The sequence below is a fragment of the Cetorhinus maximus genome, chromosome 2 (assembly GCF_964194155.1).
Source record: "Cetorhinus maximus chromosome 2, sCetMax3.hap1.1, whole genome shotgun sequence".
Lineage (NCBI taxonomy): Eukaryota > Metazoa > Chordata > Chondrichthyes > Lamniformes > Cetorhinidae > Cetorhinus > Cetorhinus maximus.
In genome coordinates, this window is record NC_135880.1 from 124103525 (window position 1) to 124128421 (window position 24897).

Sequence of the window (24897 nt, forward strand, 5' to 3'; positions counted from 1 at the left end):
AATTCTTCCTCATCTCTGTCTTAAATGGGTGACCCCTTACTCTGAGATTATGCCCTCTGGTCCTAGACCCTCCCACAAGGGGAAACAACTTCTCAGCATCCACCCTGTCAAACCCCCTAAGACTCATGTTCCAATAAGGTTGCCTCCTCTCATTCTTCTAAACTCCAATGGGTACAGGCCCAACCTACTCAACCTCTCCTCATAAGAAAATCCCTCCATATACGTAATCAACCTAGTGAACCTTCTCTGGACTGCCTCCAATGCCAGTATATCTTTCCTCAGATGAAGGGGACCAAAACTGTTCATAGTATTCTAGGTGTGGTCTATCCAGTAACTTGTATAGTTTTAGCAAGACTTCCCTATTTTTATACTCCATTCCCTTTGACATAAAGGCCAACATTCCATTTGCCTTCCCTATTACCTGCTGAACGTATGTTAGCTTTTTGTGAATCATGCACAAGGACCCCCAAAACCCTCTGTGCTGCAGCTTTCTGCAGTCTTTCGCCATTCAAATAATATTCAGCTCCTCTATCCTTCCTGCCAAAGTGCATAACCTCACATTTTCCCACATTATATTCCATCTGCCAAGTTTTTGCCCACTCACTTAACCTGTCTATATCCCTCTGTAGACTGCCATCCTCACCACTTGACTTCCCATCTAATTTTTGTGTCATCCACAGACTTGATGATAGTGCATTCACTTCCCTCATCCAAGTCATTAATATATGGCATATTGCAGTACAATAGCTAGACAGCACTGATCCCTGTGGCATTCCTCTAATTACAGGTTGCCATCCCGAAAATGACCCCCTTATCCTAACTCTGTCTTCTATTAGTTAGCCAATCCTCTATCCATGCTAATATACTACCCCCAACACCATGGGCTCTTATCTTATTAAGCTGCCTTATGTGTGGTACCTTATCAAATGACTTCTGGGAATCCAAATATATTACATCTACTGGTTCCGCTTTATCCTGCCTGTTACTTCCTCAAAGAATTCTAATAAATTTGTCAGACATGATTTCCCCTTCATAAAGCCATGCTGACTCTGCTTGATTATATTATGCATTTCTAAATGCTCTGCTATTACATCCTTTATTGTTGACTCTAACATTTTCCCAATGACAGATGTTAAGCTAACTGGCTTATAGTTACCTGTTTTTTGTCTGCCTCCCTTTTTGAATAAGAGTTGGCAGCTTTCCAAATTCTGGGACTTTTCCAGAATCTAAAGATTCTTGGAAGATTACTACCAGTGCATCCACTATCTCTGTAGCTACTTCCTTTAATACCCTAGGGTGTAACCCATCAGGTCCAGGGGACTTATCGGCCTTTAGCTCCCCTAGTGCTTTTTCTCTAGTGATAGTTATCGTATTTATTTCCTCATTTTCCCGCCTCCCCCTTTGCCCCTTGCTTATTTAGTATTTTTGGAATGATATTAGTGTCTTCTACTGTGAAGACTGGTGCAAAGTATTTATTTAACTCCTCTGCCATTTCCTGGTTTCCCATTATTTCCCCAGTCTCATTCTCTAAGGGGTCAATGTTCACTTTGCCTCTCTCTTCCTTTTTATATATTTAAAGAAGCTCTTACTGTCTGTTTTTATATTACTTGCTAGTTTACCCTCAAAGCTTATTTTCTCCTATTTTTTTTTGGTCATCTTTTGTTGTTTTTTAAAAAACTTTTCCAATCCTCTGGCTTACCACTAATCTTTGCCACATTGTATGTTTTTTCTTTCAATTTGATACTATCCTTAACTTCCTTGATTAACCATGGCTGGTTGATCCCCTTAGCATCCTTCTTCCTCACTAGGAAGTATCTTTGTTGTGAGTCATGAACTGTTTTCTTAAAAGTCTGCCATTGTTCACCAATTGTTTTTTCTGCTAAGCTCCTTTCCCAGTCCACTCCAACCAACTCTGCCCTCATTCCTTTGTAATTACCCTTATTTAAGTTTAGCACAGTTGTTTGCAATCCATGTTTCTCACTAAAACCGAATGCTAAATTCTACCATATTATGTTCACTGTTGCCTAGGGGATCTTTTACTCTAAGATCATTTGTTAAACCTGCCTCATTACACATTACCAGATCCAAAATATTCTGATCCCTAGTTGGATCCTGTCCCGAATACACTCTGTGAATTCTTGCTCATGGCTACCTCTGCCAATTTGATTTTCCCAATCTACATGAAGATTAAAGTCACCCATGATTAATGTACTTGATCATGGGGGCATAATATCTAATTTGTATCCTGAGTTTTCGAAAAATATTCTTGAGATAACAATAGCACAGTTAAGCTGCCATTTAATATTGATTAATGGTGTTTATTTACAGTTTACACACGCACACATGCATATAATCTTGTAATTTGAGTATGAAAACTCTCCTACAATATTCTAATAAAAGCACCATAATTTATTCAAACACTACAAATCCATGGCCTTGTAACTATATTTGTACTTAACTTGCATTTATAAAGCACCTTTAATTTAGAAATACCTTCCCACTACACTTTAAAGGGGAAGAAGAGAAAGGAAAAGATGCCAAGACATTATAGGAGGGTTAGGAAACCTGACCATAAGCTTCGTTAAATATCCTTTTGAATATCTTTCCCAAGCTGGAGAGGAAGGTGGGAGTGGTACGAGAGTTTGGCCATGGAATTTAAAAAAGTGAAGCTCTGCCATTTATAGCAGAGTAGGTTGAAGACAAATCAACAGGAATGATGCAGGAGGTGGTTTAAAGGAGTGGTGGTTGCAGTGAGTGGGTGGGATGAAACTATGGCGTGTTTTGTCTCAGGATTTTAATTTCAGCACATTGGGGATAGGGTGCCAATGCAAGTCAACAAGTGCAGCTTGGAATAGGCCAAGATGCTATTGGAGAAGTTATGAATCAACAAATTTACCATGTGCAATGCTGGTAGGATGGCTAGTTATTTTAATTGCATCTAGCACATGCGTCGCACTTTGTTACAAATGGCGAACAGTTTTTTAGTTTTCGAATCTTTGAAGCATTTCACAAAAGGTGTTTCTGACGATGACCTGGAAATTTACAAGCAATTACAATTACCCCCTACTTCTGCAGTTGTAAATAAAGGCAGTTAACTGGGCAGTTAATCTCTTTCAGATTACATCCCCACAGGGGATATTTGGACAGTGGCTTCATATGGATAGATCAGGTCAGAAACTGAGCATGATAACTATACTGAAACCCAGGGTTACCGAAGAGATCTGCCAGGGCATAAATTTCCAAATTTATTGATTAAATAAAAGTGCAAGTCAGACAAGTTGTTTGAACTGGTCATCTGATATTATGAACCACAATAACTACAAAACTGGCAATAACTCTTTTAATAGAAAAACCCAAATAGATGCTTATAGTGTTTATGGCAAGAATGGTTTAATTTGTTATATATTCTGAAAAAAAATATTTAATTTAGTAAACAGAAGCTCATGTCCTTCAATTATATAAAAATAATAACCAATGAAAAACAATTTTCAAGCTTTACAGTAAGAACCAAAATATGTTTGTTCAGGTTATCCACAATTCATCATTTTTATAAGCTTATTAATGATTTTGTATTTATGGTGATAAACCTTTAGCTGTTTCATTTTAAATATTTTAATTGTGGTAATAACTTCCTGACATTTTTTAAACTTCCTTTAGGTATGAAGTAGCTCCACGATCAGACAGTGAGGAGAGTGGATCAGAGTACGAGGAGGAGGTATGTGCTTTCTTTCAATTTTATGTTACAGTAGAGCTTTATCTCTTCTCTTTTGCTGATGGCATAAACTACTTGAGGTACAGTTGCTTTCCAGTACCTCTCTGAAATGACCACTATCCCTGTGAGAGTTTCCACTGGAGTTTAGAAGAGTGAGGGGTGATTTGATTGAAGCATACAAGACCCTGAACGGCCTTGACAAGGTAGACGTCGAAAGGATGTTTCCTCTTCTGGGTGAGTCCAGAACTAGTCCAGGGTACTGTTTTAAAATTAGGGGTCGCCCTTTTAGGACAGAGATGAGAACTTTTCTCTTGAGGATTGTGCGACTTTGGAATTTTCTGCCTCAGAAAGTGGTTGAGGCGGGTCATTTTTTAAGGGAATGTTTTTAAGGCAGAGCTGTATAGATTCTTGTTAGGCAAGGGAATCAAAGGTTATCGGGGTTAGACGGGAATGTGGAAATCGACACACAAGATGAGCCATGATCTTATTGAATGACGGAGCAGGCTCGAAGGGCTGAATGATCTACCCCTGTTCCTATTTCTTATGTTGACTTACAGGGACATCATGACTAAGCCTGATCTCTTCTCAACTGACACCCGCAAGCTTGAATTGACAGCAGGGATGATTATATTATGGTCAAAAACAGGAATCCTTTCCCCTCCTAACTCAGGAATGCTGAGATTAATTATAGTACTCCCTTGTTCGACATCAGCTAACTCAGAATAGGCTGGGCTCAGCTTTTTATTGTAAGCCCATTGTTGGTGGAACCTGTTAGTGCTATTTCTAATTACAGTTTTAAACTTTTCAAATTGGCTGCTAACTAATTTGAGATGGTCTTTGAGAAGACTTTACTTTTAGCTGTCCTCTTTTTGATTTGTTTTAATAATTGCCTGTGAAGGTAGATCCACGGCGTGCGTTTGTTTTTTTTTGATGCCTTTAGAATGACCCATGATTTACCCTGTGCTACCATTGGGTCAAAATCCTGGAACAGCACTGTGTTTCTTCTTTATTCTTTCATGGGATGTGGGTGTCACTGACATGACCAACATTTGTTACCCATCCCTAATTGCCCTTGAACTGTGTGGCTTGCTAAACCATTTCGGAGGGCAGTTGAGAGTCAACGACATTGCTGTGTATCTAGAGGGCGGCAGATTTCCTTCCTTAAAGGACATTAGCAAATCAGATGGGTTTTAAGACGATCGATGATAGTTTCATGGGCACCATTACTTCGACTGGCTTTCAATTCCAGATTTATTTATTAAGTTTTAAATGCCACCAGCTGCCGTGGTGGGATTTGAACCCATAATCACAGAGCAATAGCCTGGGCCTCTGGATTAATAGTCCTGTGACATTACCACCATGCCACAGTCTCTCCATACTGTGGGTGTACCTACACCACAAGGACTGCTGGGGTTCAAGGGGGCAGCTCATAACCACCATCTCAAGGGCAGTTAGGGATGGGCAATATATTTTGGCCTTGCCAGTGATGTCCACATCCCATGAATGAATTTAAAACATACCAAAGGTTTGCATCAATCGGCCTGTTTGGTTTTGTGTTTAAAAGTTCTGTTGTGCATGTTGATACAATAGTTTCATTTAAAAAGAAATCCAAAATCTGTGCTTTTAAAAAATATGGCAGCATGCTGTGGAAGGCCCACTTAGTAATTCTTCAAGGCCTCTTGAAAAAGCTAGCAGCTATGACCAAGGATTTATTTTCTGGCTGCTTGCCAACTTTATTCAGGTTGAGCATGCTGGAAGCAACTGTATGGGCTGAAGATGGTTTCAAACAGTGATTTTATAAAGTACTTTGAAACAGTGGTCTTAAGGTTCTTAATACTATTTAAGTTGAGTAGCAGTTACCCTGACATGCATTAAAACAAAGTAAAATATGGCTTACTTTACTGGATGAAAAAACACTGCTGTGAACTTTCCTTTCTAATGCTTTTCTTTACTGGCCTAGAGCTTTGCTAGTTTCTTTTAGTGCAGTTCACCTGAAATTAGCATAACCAGTGTAAAAGACTGCAGAATTTTTAGTGCTAATTACATCCAGCACAAGTCTAGTTTCTGCAATCTTTTGAGCTAGTTTTTTTTTTAAAGATGTTAAATGCTGGGTCTGCCCATAAAACTGGTACCTCCCCAGAAAGAAATAATCACTGTTGGGCATTTCCACTAATTGTATTCATTTGCTAGACTTTAAGGAGATTGTAAAAATTGTTACTTATAGCTAATGGATTAAAACTGTGATTAAAAGTGGTTATGTTTTTCGATGAGTCCATTTTCAGCTGTATTAAACTGCAAGTAATTCTTAAAGATGTTGAGGAATTTTTTTATAGCCGTTTGGTGAAAGACATTTTTGCAGAAGCTTTTCACCTTGCACTCATCAGGACAATTCACAAGAAAATGCCAATGTCAGAGGATACAACAAATTTATACTGTATGAGAAGAGAGTGCTGATTGGTTGGCAAATGGACCCTGGTAGGGGCATTGCCATTCAAAATGCACCAGCTGTTGGTGGCTGACAGCTAACAGCCAAGCATTGTTTGAAATTTAAATCAAACAGCTTAACTCTGGTCAAGACATTGCCCTGGGGAGTGAACCAGCAAAGGGCTTTCACTTACTTTGTCTAGCTGAAACGGGCACAATATGTGTACATGTTCTTTCTGTCTGCAAAGATCAGGGCCTGTGTATTAATATATGAAGCTTCCAGTACACGCAAATGTGCCACAGTGCTAGCCCAACTGGCAATCTTAAATTGGTTGTCAGCGTAATTCTTAGCACGCTAAGGATTATTTAGCAAATGTTGTCCCATCGCAGAATCACATTTAATGTTGGACACTGTTTTGAGTTTTTAAAAATATTTTTTAAAGCAACATTTCCAAAAAAACCTTTTGAAACATACCCAATAGCAGATTTTGTGTTTGGTGATATGCAGCGTGTTTGAGAGGAACTTCATAAAACTAGCACTGTTTTTGGCACAAATTGCGCCTGAACCACCAATTGCCATCTTGACTTATTGCCAGTTACAAACAAAAATTGAGCTTTTCCAGTCTTTGCTTTACAAAATCTCAGCATCTAAAAGGTTTGTTGTTTTTTTTTGCTCCTCCTTTATGGTTAGCAAACTTATTTGGAACTCTAAAGATATTGAGGAATATTGCTTTAATTATTTTGAGTCTCCACTAATAGTATAAAAAACAGGTCAACATTATGTATTCAAACAGAAGTTTTTTTACAAAAAGGATGGTAGAAATCTGAAGCTCTTACCCTAAATGGCTGTGGGTGCTGGATTAATTGAGATGTTTAAGACTTAGGATTGATAGATTTTTGTGTGTTAAGAGTATTGGGAGCAAAGTCAGATAAATGAGATTGCGACACAGATCTCATTGAATGGTGAACCAGCCTACGGGCTGAATGACCTACTCCTGGTAATACGTGATCCAATGGCATGCTGAATGGAAGAACAGCCTGGGTTGATTGACGTTTTCCTGGTTCCTCAAAATTGCTTGTATAAGTTCAGGAACTTCTGGATAAGAGATTGTGGATGTGAACATTCATCATGTCAAGTCATATTGCAACCTATTAAATTAGATGTGTTTTGTTCCTTTGTTCAAGAGTTTATTGTCAAAGACACACAAAGGTTTCCATCCCCATTTGATGAATCATACTTCTGGGATGTCACTCTTCAGTATGTCCCTTTAATTTATTTCACCCCAGTGCTTGTGCACCGAGGCAAAAAAAGACTATATAAATTCTAATTGATATTCTGCCTCCATGTGTTATTTGGTTGGAATATAAGGTTTGTTGGGTTTTTGTTTTGAGGAGGAAGATGAAGAAGCCCCAGTTGCACCAGAGAGTGAAGAAAAGAAGATTATTGTTCCTAACATCGAAGATGTATCTGACTTTTTTGCAAAGCAGATAATTGAGTATGTATTAAAACTTGAACCTGTTGCAATTTATTTAGGATCTTATTTGTAAGGAGTTAACAGGAGTGAAAATGGCCAATCACAAGCTTTAAAAGAAACTACAGATCCAAAATGGGCAGCCAGCACTACCAATTAAAGAAGCGAGCCAAACAAATTCTTCAAATATTCATTTGTCTACAGCAGAAAATCTGTGTAAGCTGTAAGTGCCATCGAGTGGTACAAGTGTGAAGCTGCAAGTGTGACTAAGAATGATGTTGCCAAATAAGAAGACCTCCTGATGCACTGAGGGGAAATTTTCCTTATCCTGTCTGTGCATGCATAAATCCCTCCACATCTGAAAGAAAATTTAATTTTTCAGACTGAGACCCTTTCTCACATTATTTCAGTCTCTACACCAAGGGCATGATTTTAAAAAAGGAGAACAATATAGGGTTGGGTCCTCCCAGTAGAAGCTTTTTCTACCTTTTTACCACATCTTAAAAAGAAAACTCTCAATGTAATACCCTGAAACTGAGCAAGAGACACATTTAAAACTCCTCTGTTATGGTTGCTGTTAGGGAGTTGTTCTGTTTGGAAACTTGAGCACTCAAGGCAACTTCCTGGCTGATCCAGAAATGTCTAAAATGGGGGGGAAAATTATAATAAGTGGGTAAATTGCTAAGTTTCTATCCCTGCCATAGCACTAATAAAAGTCAGAAATGGCATCCTGTGACTGATGAGGCATTACCCCTCTTTGGCCTTTCTTCAGCCATTGAAACTTCCGATCACACAATCTTCCATTGTCCAAATCAGTGGGATTGCTCTCACTTACAGAATCATAAAAGCAATTCATCCATCAAATCCAAGATCAGTAGCAATGGCTTCTGTTTCAGCTGCCGCTGTTACCTTGAATCTCCGAAGGATGTATCCTTTGTCCTCCATCCAGGTCTCTTCCCTTAGCAACATCATCTGCAGACATGGGGTCAGCTCTCACATGTTTGCTGATGACACCCAGCACTACCTTTTCACTATCTTTCTCAACTGCTCCACTTTGTCTCTGCTATTGGGCAGTATCCAGTTGTGGGTGAACCACTATTTTCATTAGTTAAACATTGGTAAGGCCAAAGTCATCAATTTTGGCTCCTGGCACAAACACCATAGTCTTGGCATCAATTCATCCTCCTTCGCAACAGTATCAGAATAACCCAGACTGTTGACAATCTTGTTCTATTCAACCCTAACTTAGGTGCAGGGTGAAGACCCCGTCACCTTCCCAACTCGTTCTGATTTAGTCCAGGGTGGGAAGGCTTAAAGATGTCATTGCTGTCCAGAGGCCAGTAAGACCCACACTACCCGCACCCACCCACCCACCAAGAACATCCTTTAAATCAACCTCCCTCGCCAAGCTTGCCTGTCCACCCCTTGCAAAGCCTTTTTCCTTGGGATGCACCATTGATCCTTGGTGTAGGCCACACTGCAATACCAGCAGTGGCCACTGCACCCACTGGCAATGCAGGTATTGGAGAGCTGCCGGCCTCTGGCTGGCAACTCTCAGAGACAGGATATCTGTCCCCCCGCCAGGATTTCCGGTGGGATAGGGTAGGGAGGATGTAATTCCCTTCATACGAGCCAGCGATCAGGTAGGTGCCAGGTTGGGATTAAATCCCATTGGGCCTCTCGGAAACAGCTGTGGCTGTGTTGTCACCAGTTTTCCAGCTAATGGACTAGTCCCCTATTATGGCCATTATGTTCCGGCCCATTTCTTTGTCACAAATACTGCCTCTGCCCTTGCCTCAACACATTTGGCCATTAAAACTATCATTTGTCACCACCAGATTTAGCTGTTCATCTACTCTCCTGCTCAACCTCTCGTTAACCACCTTGTGCAAACTCAGCTCATCCATAATTCTGTTGCCCGTATCTTGTACTAGGTCTTGCTCACCTATCATTCCTGCCCTTGAAGTCCCATATTGGTTCCTGGTTTTCCAACAACTAAAATGTCGTGTTTAAATTCCTCCCAAGTTCTCCCTCTTTCTTTGGCCAAATGTACTTTTGATCCCTGCCTTTAGTCAATCACTGGTGGCCATGCCTTCAGTCACCAAAGCCCTCATGCATTGGATTTCTTTTCCTGTACACTTCTGCGTCTCAAACTCCTTTCTTTCTTTAACCAGGCTTTTAGTCACTGCTCCTTATTATTCCTCCTCTGGCTCAGCATCCATTTTGTCTGATTATGCCCTTGTGAAACATTTTAGAAAATGTTTCAATGCCACCGGTGCTTAACAAAGGCAAGATATTATTCTCCACTTCTACCACGAATATGGGCACAATTTGGTATGCTTTGGAAGGAGACACTTAGGGTTGTGGTTGAGATGTCAGTACAGAGAAATCTCCTGTATTGTATTGTATCTTAATGAAATGCTTTCCTTCCCTCTGCCCACCCCACCCCACCCAGACTGCCCATAGTGCAGTTCACGAGGAAGGGTTAATATGTAGAATTATGATATTGAGAGTTTGTACCTAGCTGATGTAAGCTTCCATTTGCAAACTTTGGCTCCAGAATTCTCCAGACAGCCATCCTGGTGGTTGAGCTAGGGTCATACCTGTTGGCATATTCCAACACTGCACAGTGCCAGATTTTGAGATCAGTGGGAAGGCAGCTCATTTACATGGGACCAGTGGGACAATAGTGCTAAAAACAAAAAACTGCGGATGCTGGAAATCCAAAACAAAAACAGAAATACCTGGAAAAACTCAGCAGATCTGGCAGCATCGGCGGAGAAGAGCAAAGTTGACGTTTCGAGTCCTCATGACCCTTCAACAGGACTGAGTAGAAATAGGAAAGGGGTGAAATATAAGCTGGTTTAAGGGGGGGGTGGGGTGGGGGGTGGGGGGGGATTGTTGGGACAAGCAAGCAGTGATAGGAGGAAATAACCAAAAGATGTTACAGACAAAAGAACAAAGAGGTGTTGAAGGTGGTGATATTATCTAAAAGAATGTGCTAATTAAGAGTGGAGAGCAGGACAAGCAGGGTACAGATAGCTCTAGTGGAGGTGGGGTGAAATAAACGATGGGTGGAATACATTTAAAAATAATGGAAATAGGTGGGAAAAGAAAAATCTATATAAATTATTGGAAAAAAACAAAACGAAAAGGAGGGGGAAGAAACGGAAAGGGAGTGGGGATGGAGGAGGGAGTTCATGATCTAAAGTTGTTGAACTCAGTATTCAGTCCGGAAGGCTGTAAAGTGCCTAGTCGGAAGATGAGGTGCTGTTCCTCCAGTTTGCGTTGAGTTTCACTGGAACAATGCAGCAAGCCAAGGACAGACATGTGGGCAAGAGAGCAGGGTGGTATGTTAAAATGGCAAGCGACAGGGAGGTCTGGGTAATGCTTGTGGACAGACCGAAGGTGTTCTGCAAAGCGGTCACCCAGTCTGCGTTTGGTCTCTCCAATATAGAGGAAACCGCATTGGGAGCAACGAATGCAGTAGACTAAGTTGGGGGAAATGCAAGTGAAATGCTGCTTCACTTGAAAGGAGTGTTTGGACCCTTGGACGGTGAGGAGAGAGAAAGTGAAGGGGCAGGTGTTGCATATTCTACGTTTGCATAGGGAGGTGCCGTAGGAGGGGGTTGAGGAGTAGGGGGTGATGGAGGAGTGGACCAGGGTGTCACGGAGGGAATGATCCCTACGGAATGCCGCCGGGGGGGGTGAAGGGAAGATGTGTTTGGTGGTGGCATCATGCTGGAGTTGGCGGAAATGGCAGGGGATGATCCTTTGAACGCGGAGGCTGGTGGGGTGATAAGTGAGGACAAGAGGAACCCTATCATGTTTCTGGGAGGGAGGAGAAGGCGTGAGGGCGGATGCGCGGGCGATGGGCCGGACACGGTTGAGGGCCCTGTCAACTACCGTGGGTGGAAAACCTCAGTTAAGGAAGGAGGACATGTCAGAGGAACTGTTTTTGAAGGTAGCATCATCAGAACAGATGCGACGGAGGCGAAGGAACTGAGAGAATGGGATGAAGTCCTTACAGGAAGCGGGGTGTGAGGAGCTGTAGTCGAGGTAGCTGTGGGAGTCGATAGGCTTGTAATGGATATTGGTGGACAGTCTATCACTAGAAATTGAGACAGAGAGGTCAAGGAGGGAAGTGTCAGAGATGGACCATATGAAAATGATGGAGGGGTGGAGATTGGAAGCAAAATTAATAAATTTTTCCAGGTCCCGACGAGAGCATGAAGCAGCACCGAAGTAATCATCGATGTACCGGAGAAAGAGTTGTGGGAGGGGGCCGGAGTAGGACTGGAACAAGGAGTGTTCCACATACCCCATAAAGAGACAGGCATAGCTGGGGCCCATGCGGGTACTCATAGCCACACCTTTTATTTGGAGGAAGTGAGAGGAGTTAAAGGAGAAATTGTTCAGCGTGAGAACAAGTTCAGCCAGACGGTGGAGAGTAGTGGTGGATGGGGATTGTTCGGGCCTCTGTTCGAGGAAGAAGCTGAGAGCCCTCAGACCATCCCGGTGGGGGATGGAGGTGTAGAGGGATTGGACGTCCATGGTGAAGAGGAGGCGTTTGGGGCCAGGGAACTGGAAATTGTTGATGTGACGTAAGGTGTCAGAGGAATCATGGATGTAGGTTGGAAGGAACTGGACAAGGAGAGAGAGAGAAGGGAGTCAAGGTAACAAGAAATGAGTTCCGTGGGGCAGGAACAGGCTGACACGATCGGTCTGCCGGGACAGTCCTGTTTGAGGATTTTGGGTAGGAGGTAGAAGCGGGCCATCCAAGGTCGGGCGACTATCAGGTTGGAAGCTGTGGAAGGAAGATCTCCAGAGGAGATGAGGTCAGTGATAGTCCTGGAAACAATGGCTTGATGTTCAGTGGTGGGGTCATGGTCCAGGGAGAGGTAGGAGGAAGTGTCTGCGAGTTGACGCTCAGCCTCCGCGAGGTAGAGGTCAGTGCGCCAGACAACAACAGCACCACCCTTGTCAGTGGGTTTGATAACAATGTTAGGGTTGGACCTGAGAGAACGGAGTGCAGCAAGTTCAGAGAGAGACAGGTTAGAATGAGTGAGAGGAGCAGAGAAATTGAGACGACTAATGTCAAGCCGACAATTCTCAATGAAAAGATCAAGAGAAGGTAAGAATCCAGAGGGAGGGGTCCAGGTGGAGGGAGAATATTGGCGGTGGGTAAAAAGATCCGTTGAACGGGGAGAGGACTCCTGCCCAAAGAAGTGAGCATGGAGACGAAGGTGGCGGAAGAAGAGTTCAGCATTATGCCGAGCCCGAAATTCATTGAGATGAGGGCGTAAGGGTATGAAACTAAGTCCTTTGCTGAGCACTGAACGTTCAGCGTCGGAGAGGGGAAGGTCAGGGAGTATAGTGAATACACAGCCGGGGCTGGGATTGGAAGATGGGGTGGGGACAGAGGGACAGGCAGGGGTGGAGGGTCCTGGATGGGTGTTGGTGTCGATGAGTTGTTGGAGCTTGCGTTCCTTAGCACTTGAGAGAAAGAGAAAAAGTTTCTTGTTGAGGCGTTGGATGAGACGAAGAATAAAATGAAACTGGGGGCACGCGCAGCTTTGAAAAAGGGTGCGGCGGTGCAGCTGGAGGGAGAGGTCGAGTGTGTTCATATGGCAGCGCATGGCACTGTGTGTGGATCTCAGAATGCGACGGGAACAGCAGTCCGAGAAACGTTTTATGTCCCGGAGATACCTGTAATCCTTGGTGGGACAATAGTGCTACTTGGAATAATTCCTTTGCCTGTTATCAGGAGACTGGGACAATTCCTATTGGCCATTACCCTCATTCCAAAAACAGAAGTCCTTTTAGAATCCCATCAGTGAAGTATACAAGCATCCATGAGGGGGCCACACACTTCATTTTTTTTTTGGTGTACTGTCTGCCATTGAACTATCTGGCCCTGACATGGCTGTGGGAAAAGCTGTGGAAGTCTCCACCCACAGCTATCATTTGTGACAACTGGCAGGATCATAACTGAGCACCTGTGTTTCCTTGGTTCCACTGGTTTCTCATCAAGGCGATCAGTTAAACCCCACAGCTTTTCCAGAGCCTGCATCTTTTAAGGGTAGTAAGAAAATGGCACAGGAGAAAAACAGAATTGAAAGTGGCAGCAAAATGCATGATCACTTTTTGCACTGATCAGTATTCTTTAAATATGGCATTTGCTCTATTTTACTTGTGGAACAGTAGTTCTGGATTTCCCCATAAGTAGATGATTTGGTTTGTTGTTTAAGGATTTTTTGATTTAATGGACTGACGTGATTGTTTATTACTATTTCTTGTTCATTTTAGGTGTGCTAAACAAGATGTTGATGATGAATACAGCATGCGAGCAGGAATGAAAGGTTCCCAGTCATATTATGCAGTGGCACATGCTGTCACGGAGCGGGTAGAAAAACAATCAACTTTGCTGATCAATGGATCACTTAAACAGTACCAGGTAAGTACTGAGATGACAATAAGTATTATGTATGAATAGTTCCAGCAAGTAATTACGGTGGAAGTTTTTGATCTCCCAATTACAATGAGTCCTGTTTTTATTTGCCCAAACTAAATGTACATTACCGTGGCAAATTGAGCTCAGCAGAAAATATTCTGCTATTCGCCAGAACTTAAATGTTTGAGAAAGCCCCTCATGTGCTTGGATAATCTCTCAGGACTGATTGTTTAGGTCATCTTGTCAACAATAACTATTCAAACAAGACAGAAATGGTTACTGTACAAGGCACTCAGTGTGTGGTGCAACAGATGGCAGCATTATCAGAGAGGTGAAAATTGAGGGAGAGTAGTTAGCAGTACAGTACAATAGTATTTATTCCATTACATCTGCCTTTTTACTTTGAATAAATACACAACATTAGAGTATTGCTTTGTAGCTTAAAGTTAATCAACTTGAAGTGATTCATAGCTTTCTGGGTCCTATTGAAGTTTTTTGAAATGTAAATTATAAAAGAATGTGTTACAAGCATTTGGAGCGTAGTATTTAAGAATGCAAAATCCATCTCTTTTGATGATAATTGCCCATTCTAAACTTAACTGTAGAATGTTTATCCCTTACTGAGTGGAAGTGGAATTGCAATTACCTACTCTCTTTATATCTCTATCCAGCTTATCAAGGTTTGGTTTTGTGATGTTAACAAAAATCTACACCCCTTAAGTGTCATCCAGATCCTGGTTGAAAGAGGTTGTGGACTGCAACCCCCAGGGATTTGGAGGAAGGAGTGCTCAAAAGAGTTAATTGCCTTGAGTTGTTGGTGGGGTGGGTTAAAGGAAATTTCACCCTATTTCATCTGCTTTTTATATTTGGTTTGAAACAAATTCTCAATGCCCAAGAAGCAAACTGAAGTTTTGCAAAGTTGCATTGGTTAAGGCCTGCAAAAAGAAGTTTGTAATTGTAAATCTCTCATGCCAATCTATAAATACATCCTTGAGTAAAATCCATGTGCTGCTCATCACAAGCCACTTTTAAACAGACATGGACAATAGTTGAAGTATAATGTTTCTGATTACAATTGAAATGTTAATTTATAACTTTTCCAAAAAGAAAATTTAGTCCTATCCCAAGTACTATGTGATAAATAAACATTCTTTTACTGCAACCTTTAGCTTCAAGGGCTAGAGTGGCTGGTTTCTCTTTACAATAACAATCTGAATGGAATTCTGGCTGATGAGATGGGACTTGGAAAGACGATCCAGACTATTGGGCTCATTACTTACCTGATGGAACACAAGAGACTCAACGGACCCTATCTCATTATTGTACCCCTCTCGTAAGTCTGCTAAAAGCATTGTGCTCCAAATATTTATTTTGTTGCAAGTGTGAGCTGATTCATACTTTTGATCAGTTGGTCAAGAGTTGTAATTGAGTAATATGGGACTTGACCTACTCTCAGTTGTTTTTGCTCTTCCCAGTGAAACTGCAGTCTTTTCACTGCCTGGGAAAATTGGGTCTCCGGAATTATAAACTGCCCTCTAACTGACATAATCATTTTTACCAAGTTATCATCTCTTTACACAATGCCCCTGGTTATAAACCCCAAAACGTGCAACCTGGCTTTTTTATCATTTTATTTTACATACATTATGAAAAAGACTGTGGATTGCAACCCCAAGTTATTTGGAGGGAGAAAAACTCAGAAGAGTTAATTGTTTTCTCTTGAGTCGGTTGGTGGGGGTGCAAGTAAAGGAACTTCATCCCATTTCATCGGCTTTTTAAATTTAATTTAAAACAAATTCTCAAGAAGCAAAGTGCAGTTTTGGAAAATTGTGTTGGTTGTTAAGGCTCACAAAAAGGAACCTGGTAGTTGTAAATCTCTGCCAATCTATAAATACGTGCTTGGGCAAGATCCATGTGCTGTTCATCAAAAGCCACTTCAAAACAGCATTGTTTTACATTATTTTGTATTAAAACAAAGGCTATAGGCCCTGATAACACCCCGGTTGTAATATTTGAAGACTTGTGGCCCAGAACTAGTCATGCACGTAGCAAAGCTGTTTCAGCACAGTTATAATCTTGGCATCTACCCAACAATATGGAAAATTGCCCAGGTATATACAGTCCACAAAAAACAAAAATAATCAATCTGGCTAATTACTGCCCCATCAGCCTATTCTCAATCATTGCAAAGTGATGGAAGGTGTCATTGATAGTTCCAGCAAGCAGCACTTACTCAGTAACAACCTGCTGACCGATGCATAGTTTGAGTTCTGCCAGGCCACTCAGCTCTAGACCTCAACGCAGCCTTGGCCCAGCCATGGACAAAAGAGTTGAATTTCAGAGGTGAGGTGAGAGTGACTGCCCTTGACATCAAGGCAGCATTTGATTGAGTGTGGCATCAAGGAATAAAATTGAAGTCAATGAGAATAAGGGAAAGCACTTCACTGGTTGGAATCCTATCTAGCAGAAAGGAAGATGATTGTGGTTGTCGGAGGTCAATTATCTCAGCCCCAGGCAAACATTGCAGGAGTTCCTCAGGGTAGTGTCCTAGACCCAAGAGACAGAAGCAGGGATGTTCACTGGTGATCTCAACTCCTCAGATACTCTGTCCATGCCTGCATGCAGCAAGACCAGGACAACATTCAGGCTTGGGCTGATCAGTGACAAATGACATTTGTCCCACACATGTGCCAGGCAATGACCATCTCCAACAATAAAGAACCTAACCATCTCCCTTTAATGTTCAATGGTGTTACCATCATTGAATTCCCCATCATCAACATTCTGGGGTTACCATTGACCAGAAACTGAACTGGACCAGTCATATAAATATTGTAGCTGCAAGAGCAGGTCAGAGGCTGGGAATTCTGTGGCGCATAACTCACCACCTGACTCCCCCAAAGCAAGTAGCCATCTAAAAGCACAAGTCAAGAGTATGATGTAACACTCTCCAACAGCACTCAAACTCGGTGCTATCCTGGACAAAGCAGCCTGCTTGATTGGTACCCTATCCACTACTTTAAACGTTAAAAATGGCGCACAGTGACAGCAGTATGTACCATATACGAGATGCACTGCAGCAACTCACCAAGGCGTCTCAGTCAGCATCTTCCAAACCCTTGACTTCTACCAGCTAAAAGAACAAGGAAAGCACGTGATTGGAAGTACAACCACTTGCAAGTTCCCCTCCAAGCCACATACCATCCTGACTTAGAAGTATATCACTGCTCCTTAACTGCTGCTGTTCAAAATCTGGAGACTCCCTTCTTAACAGCACTGGATGTACCCACACCAGATTGACTGCAGTGGTTCAAGAAAGCGGTTCGCACCTACTTTTCACAGCAGTTGGGGATGGGCAGTAAATTCTGCTCTTGCCCTTGATGCTTACATTTCATGAATGATTTTTTACAAAAATCTGCCTGGACTTGTACTTTTCTGGAGTTTTACATTTGAATCTTTGACTTTCTCTATTCATCCATATGGTTCTCTGGAGCTTTTCCATTTCATGTTCTACCTCCTAAAATGTATTATCTGATATTTCTCCACATGAAATTACTTCTGCTTCCTGTCTGTCCATTCCATTAACCTATATACATTCTTCAGAAGTCTTTTACAAATCTTTTTGTATACCAAATGCCTTACATTTGAAATCGTGCTCCCTTTGTCCTAGACAACCGCCCATAACTTCCGAGCTTTGGAGCGTCGCCACTGGGGTCGGGGGAACCCCAAAGGTGTGCTTGGGACCCTCATCTCCATCCCTCCCGGAAGTCCCCACATAAGGATTGCACGGCAATTGCCCAGAAAGTTCAAACTTCCATTAATGGGAACCGTCCGAAACTCCAATTTAAATCGCAAACTTCAAATGGTTTTGAATGTCTTGCAGCAGTAGTTACTCAGAAAAAATTAGAATTAAAACCACTTCTAACTTTATAGTACGGAACTCCTCCAACCCCAGGGCCCCCATGTCCATCACCTATTCTTTTTCATCCCTGGTGCTACATTTCCTCCTAATCCACAAGCTTAATTTTTTGCCATTATTCTCATTATAAACATCTTAACTGCTAAAAATCCATACATATGACATTTACTGTCTGCCTTCCTTTCATGTGTTCAATGTGTCACTTCAGTAAAAAGCTTCTAAATTTATCAATCATGATTTGCTTTTAACAAATACATTTTGGCTGCCCTTATTAAACCGCCCATTTCTAAATGTTCACTAATTTTGTTTTATATTGTGGATTTTAAATGTTTCCCTAGAGCTGTTAATAGACTAACAATTAAATAATCATTTGGCTTATCATTCTCTCTTGTACAAAGGAGTTGCAGTGGCTATCCTCCAGTCCCCTTGCATAATTTGCATATCCAAGGGGAATTGAAAAATTGTAAACATTGCCAGCTTTTCTCTGACTCCCTTCGACAGCCAAGATATATCGCATCACTGCTTGGTGACTTATTCACTTGGAATTCTGCCAATTTTCTCAGAACCAATTCCCCCTAAGGTTCTCTAATGGTTTTCTCTGGCAACAGCTCCATATCCTCCTCTAGTGCACCTACATATCAGCATAAGAAAGTAATGGACAGGAAAAGACCAACCGGTCACTTGAGCCTACCCTACATAATGATTCACAAAGTCCCCACCCGCTAACTGCTATGGCAATTTGCAGGGAGAGGCAAACAAAATATTAAAAAACCCAAGACCAATTTAGGGAAAGAAAACTTCCTCTTTCTCCCCCATTGCAACTAAAACAAACCTGGGACCCTGCATTATCCATGATATATATATTACCTCATGTGAGCACTGCCCCAGCCAAGAAGTTATCTAGCTCTATTTCCAAGGGTGCTGCAAATTAGCACTTGTTGCATTGGTTTGCTGCTCTTTGGAAAATGACAAACCTGTAAACATCTAAACTAATCCTATGCTGCCAGACTTGCTGAGTTTTTCCAGGTAATTCTGTTTTTGTTTTGTTTTGGATTTCCAGCATCCGCATTAGCTTTTAGCTTTTTGTTTTTAAACTAATCCTGTGGTTGTGTAACCTTTACTCATGGCCCCAAGATTGCTGCATGAGTTCCTCAGAATAATGTGCTAAGCCCAACCATTTTCGGATGCTTCATCAATGACCTTCCCTTCAACATTAAGATGAGAAGTGAAGATTTGTGCTTCATAAATAGGGTATAAAAGTAAAATAGAGCATAATAGTCGGGAAGTTATGCTGAACCTTAAAGCTCTGGTTAGGCCACAGCTAGAGTATTTTGTTCAGTTCAGGTCATTACACTTTAGGAAGGATGTGAGGGTCCTTGAGAGGGTGCAGAGATTTACCAGCATGGCTGCAGATATGAGGAATGAAGGATTGGGGAGCACAGATTTAAGGTTTTGGGTAAGAAATGCAAGGTGATTGTGAGGAAGAACTTTTTTTTTCCCAGCAAGTGGTAATGACCTGGAACTCGCTGTCCAAGTACGCGGTGGAAGCAGAGATGATCAATGATTTCAAAAGGAAATTGGATAGGCACTTGAAAGAAATAAACTTGCAGGGCTATGGAGTTAGAGCGGGACAATGGGACTGGCTGGATTACTCTATGGAGAGCCATAAATGGGCTGAATGGCTTCATTTTGTAGCTAACTCTATGACCTGTTGCACCGAGACCCTGTTTTTCAGCCTTTATGAATAACAGTGTTTTAAGCTGGATATCATTCTCATGTCTTTCTTCTGAAACTTTTCTAAAGCCTGTAAATCTGCTTCTCTCTTCCACCATGTGTGAAAACTGATACAAATTATTGGTCATATCCATTACGTTCTTCTCTTCAATGTAAATGTACCAATCACACATTAAGGATTAGTAAAACAATAATGTGGGCTCTTTATTTAAATATAGGATTACATCCAAATAATAATAAGGGGGCTAAGTATATGTTTTTGACTCCAACCATCTGCTGCTGTAGACCGAATTTAAGTCATGGGACTAATATATCGCACCCTGTGACAAGGCCATAGTGATTGACAGCAGTTTAAGATGTGCACCCTTAAAGGTATATATACATCACATTACAACATATCTTCATCCATCGTGACTAGATTGCCCCATCATTCCTTTGCTGCCTTCCTGCCTTTTAACAATTTTATTTTTTTTTTAGTATGCTTATAAACTCCTTGCTGAATTTCTATTGGGTTAATATTTTCTGTCCCACTGGTTGTCATGTTGATTTTTCTTGATCAGTTATGCCACGGGGGACCTTTTCTGTGTGGACAAGTATAAATACTTGGATACGTTCCAAGCCCTGCCTTTCAAGTTAACAACAAACATAGACTTCTGTACTTTATTGGAACCACATAAGCACACTACTAGGAATATCTGGAACAGGTGGTGATTGCCTGCATGAGTTCTCCCAGTACCATGATGATATAAAAATGGGATAAAACTAGAATAGCCACCCTGCACCATGCTATGTGTCGGAGGTTTCTGGGTCATGATTTAAGCATATTATCTAAGCTGATATTTGAGTATAGTACTAAATGTGTTGTATCGTTTGTCATGTTGTCTTTTTGGCACAACATTAAAGCTGAGGGCTAGGCTGCCTGTTTTGTTGGGTTTTTAAAAAAAAAAATACATCATGTATCTTTCACTTCTGAGCATCCAAAAGTGTTTCACAACCAATGAAACACTTTTGAAATGTAGCCACTGTTGTAGGAATGTGAAAGACCTCAGGGGACTATTTTAAGAGGAGAGCAGAGCAGCTTTTTTCTCTTGTCTTTACCCACATTCATCTCCAACAAACATGACCAGAAAACTGATTGACATACCTTTTTCTTTGCTGTTTGTGCATCCACAGCCCTGTACAATTTTTTGGCTGTGTTTATCTACATGTCTGATTGCATATCAGAAAATAATTACTTGGATAGTAGTGACTTTGGGACACACTGACAGATGGAACCAACCACTTGATCTTGTGCCAGAGTTAGTTGCTTCCCTAGTTAGCCTGTTTCAGCACAACCAAAACACTGGCATCTACCCAAACATGCAGAAGATTTCTCCTATTCATAACATCCAGGATGAATTTAATGTGTCCACTTACTTCCCTGTTTACCTCCTCCCGATCATCTTGTTTTTTAAAAAGTCTTTAGTACTATAATGAAGCAACATATCCCCACCAGTAATCAGTTTTTTTGATGCTCAGTTTGGGTTTTGCCAGAACCACTGTTACCATAACTTTGATCCAAGCATGGTTGCCAGACCTTCTGGTGGGATTGTTTGCTCATAATGCTGCAATGTTTGACTTCATTCCTCTGATAATGAAGAAGCTCATGTCAGCTTACATCCAACCATAACATCCAAGCTTGGTCTGACAAATGGCAGGTAACATTTTTGCCACCCAGTGTCAAATGCCCATCTCAAACAAAAAAAAGTCCTGTCATCTCTTCGTGACCTTTAGCCATCACCAAACTGCCACTAAGCATCTTGGGGGTCACATGACCCAGAAGCTGAATTGGACCACTGTAATTGACACTTGCTGCAAGAGCAGGTTCAGACTGTTTATAACACATTAAGAAATGATATTAGACTATTTACATAAAATTAGATCAAAACATTTCATGCCTGAAAACTAACTCTAGGTTTTGATGCAAAATGACTATTCCTGAGGACTTCGGAAATAGTTGTGCATGGATTGCACATAGAATGGAAATACCACAAATTATTTAAAGTTAAAGTTGAATAGTTTTTAACTGCTCATTTGTGGAAATATCTAACTTAAGGAATTATTAGATATTTTTCCTTAATTAGAAGAAGTTGGGCATTTTGAAATAATTTCTTTAAGATCATTTTGAGGATGCTGTTTCTGACCCCTGTGCAAAGAAACCTGCAAAATAAAGCTGAGGAAAGTTTAAAGAAACTTAACAGATACATTTTATATAACAGATACATTTTATATTAAGAACACTAGTGCCCTATCTCTATGAAGGCATGTTCTATTTTTGCGGCTCATGGCTGCACAGTTCTTTTCCCAAAATTAAAATATGAAACATGCCTTGCATGCTTTGCTTTTTTGACTTGCAGCTGTCTTATATTGTTAAGCACACAGCTATTTCTTCAATTTTAACTTTATTTTTTATATATATATGCACCCTTGCTTGCAACTTAAACAAATACAAAAAGGTCCTGAGTGTTCTGCAAACAATCTTCAATGAAAATTGGTCAGTTTAAAACAGGAAAAAGGTTACGAGCATTTTCAAACTAATTGCTCAGCGAAATGAATAAAGCTCAATTCTCACGTACATTTTACCAGTACAACTTCCAGATTTTACTCTTGATTGTTGATGTAATTAGTGTCTGATTGAGGATTTGTTGATGTTCCCAATCGTTGGGAACTGAATATATAATCAAATTATGCTGTGCATGTAACATCTTAATCCTTGAAATGCTAGGACAATATATACATTGACAATGTGACTGTGATTTAAAGCTTGTTTCCAATTTGAAGTTTCTGTAATATTTAGAAATGGAATAACTATATTTTGGAAGTAGTAATAAGTTAGACATTTTCCCTCCCTTTTAGAACTTTATCCAACTGGGTATATGAGTTTGATAAGTGGGCCCCATCTGTTGTGAAGATTTCTTACAAGGTTAGTTTTTTTTAATCTGCCTTTGGTATAAGAAGTACTGTGATTTTCCTGTTGCTTTCAGTTCTCTATACAAGTTTTATATTATTCGTTTACTCTGAAGTAGTTAATGCTGTGGTGAGCTATTTGGCATTTTCAGGTGAATATTACATGCTCTTTTTCAGATCCAAGTAAAAATGAGCGTTGGACTGACTATTTGTCAAGATGTTTTTTTTTTATTTAATTATAATAAAAATCTTGACTGGAATTCACATTTGTGTGAGCAATACAGTCAAATGTGTATTGGCATATTTAAAAACATTATTATACGTTAGTTTTTTTACATTTTGCAGTGAACAGGTTGAGCACTGGCATGGCACTGGGAAGAAATTGTACTGATAAGTGCGGACTGAACTACAATGAGTAAACATGATGGAAAGTTTAACTGGAAAGTTGTTTCTAAAGCTTTTAGTAGTGATCAATGTATTTTTTTTCTGAAGAAAGCAATTAGTGGAGAGTAACTTAGTATTACTGCAGCTGCAAATACGTTGTAATTTTGCACTAAGTGCACAATTTCTCTATTATATAAATTTGACAGCTTATAGTAGAAAAACTGGTAAATATTTGTTGGTGTGTTATGGTAACATAGCTCTCATTATGTCTAAGGGTACGCCAGCTCTCCGCCGGTCATTTATTCCGCAATTACGTAGTGGAAAATTCAATGTTCTTCTAACCACGTACGAATATATTATTAAGGACAAACACGTGCTTGCTAAGGTAAGACCGATTTCGGCATATTTGACAAACTATTCACAAGTTGTAAGTGACAGGCTATATTGAGCTATCATTTGATTATTATGATGGTTACTGTCAGAAATTAACCTTAATTCTATTTTTGTTTAACTTTGTAAAGTTAATTTTCTTTTGCGGACAAGATTCCAAACTTAATCAGTTTTAGAATTATATGCATCATTGACTAGGAATTTCAAGTAAAGAAATGACGAATGAGGGTTTCTAACAAAATCATAACTTTAGTTATTTGATGATTTTGTCTGTAAGAGGAAAGATGCTAACCAGATTAAGATTTTCCCATTGAATGCTGCAGCTATATTAATTTGTTGTACATTCCCAGTTGCATAATTCAACCTTTTGTTGAATTTGTGACAGATGTTTTGAATCACCAGATGTCCCTCTGTTACAGCTTCGATGGAAATACATGATTGTAGATGAAGGTCATCGTATGAAGAATCACCATTGTAAACTGACCCAGGTGTTGAATACTCACTATGTTGCACCTCGTCGAGTCCTTTTGACTGGAACTCCACTACAGAACAAACTTCCTGAACTTTGGGCCCTTCTCAACTTTCTTTTGCCAACTATCTTCAAAAGCTGCAGCACCTTTGAACAGTGGTTTAATGCCCCATTTGCCATGACTGGAGAAAGGGTAAAGATAATGCCACTAGTATTTTACAGTTGCATTTAAAGGTTTAAAATATAGCTTTAAGAAATATATTCATATAGTTGCTTGGTAGGACAGAGCTTGAGTATTGCTGAAAAAAGAGCGATGTTGTCAAAGCTTTTTGTCTTATACTCATCAAGACAGATTCGCAAGAATACCAAACCTTAAAGGGAACAACAATTTACATGAGAAGAGGGTGCTGATTGGTTGGTAGAGGTGTTGCCACCCATCCATCCATCCATCCATGGCAATGTTTCTACCAATCAAGAGTCTACTTGCCAATGAATCAGCACCTTCTTCTCATGCAGTATAAATTGTTGTTCCCTTTGAGATTTGATGTTCTTGTGAATCTATCCTGATGGTGCAAAATGAAATTGCAGGGGGGGAACTTAAAAAGGAAATTTGGAGAGCAAAAAGGGGGCATGAGAAAACATTGGCAGGTTAAAATAAAGGAAAATCCAAAGTTATTTTACAAGTTCATTAAGAGTAAGAGGATAACTAGGAAAAGAGTAGGGCCCATTAAGGACCGTAATGGTAATTTGTGTGTGGAGCCGGAAGACGTAGGTAAGGTTCTAAATGAATACTTTGTATCTGTGTTCACAAGTGAAAGGGACGACGTGGATATCGAAATCAGGCAGAAGGACTGTGCTACAATTAAAGAAATTAGCTTTGAAAGGGAGGAGGTTCTAAGTGGTCTGGCAGGCTTAAAAGTAGATAAATCTCCAGGCCCGGATGAAATGTATCCCAGACTGTTGAGTGAGGCAAGGGAGGAGATAGGGGCGCTG

At 40.6% G+C, this 24897-nt stretch overlaps 1 protein-coding gene across 7 annotated transcripts in view; it reads left to right on the forward strand.

Annotated features, from left to right (window-relative positions):
• LOC144697282 (SWI/SNF-related matrix-associated actin-dependent regulator of chromatin subfamily A member 2-like) overlaps positions 1–24897 on the forward strand; it is a 146788-nt gene that overhangs the window by 57575 nt on the left and 64316 nt on the right. For 5 of the 7 annotated variants that reach the window (XM_078569235.1, XM_078569277.1, XM_078569244.1 and 2 more), the window contains exons 13-19: positions 3658–3715; positions 7529–7632; positions 13918–14065; positions 15232–15395; positions 22611–22677; positions 23320–23430; positions 23855–24097. In XM_078569235.1, coding sequence (XP_078425361.1) covers positions 3658–3715; positions 7529–7632; positions 13918–14065; positions 15232–15395; positions 22611–22677; positions 23320–23430; positions 23855–24097 — 895 coding nt within the window. The remainder of the gene's footprint in view (positions 1–3657; positions 3716–7528; positions 7633–13917; positions 14066–15231; positions 15396–22610; positions 22678–23319; positions 23431–23854; positions 24098–24897) is intronic. The other 2 variants (XM_078569269.1, XM_078569284.1) reach the window with 1 other exon arrangement.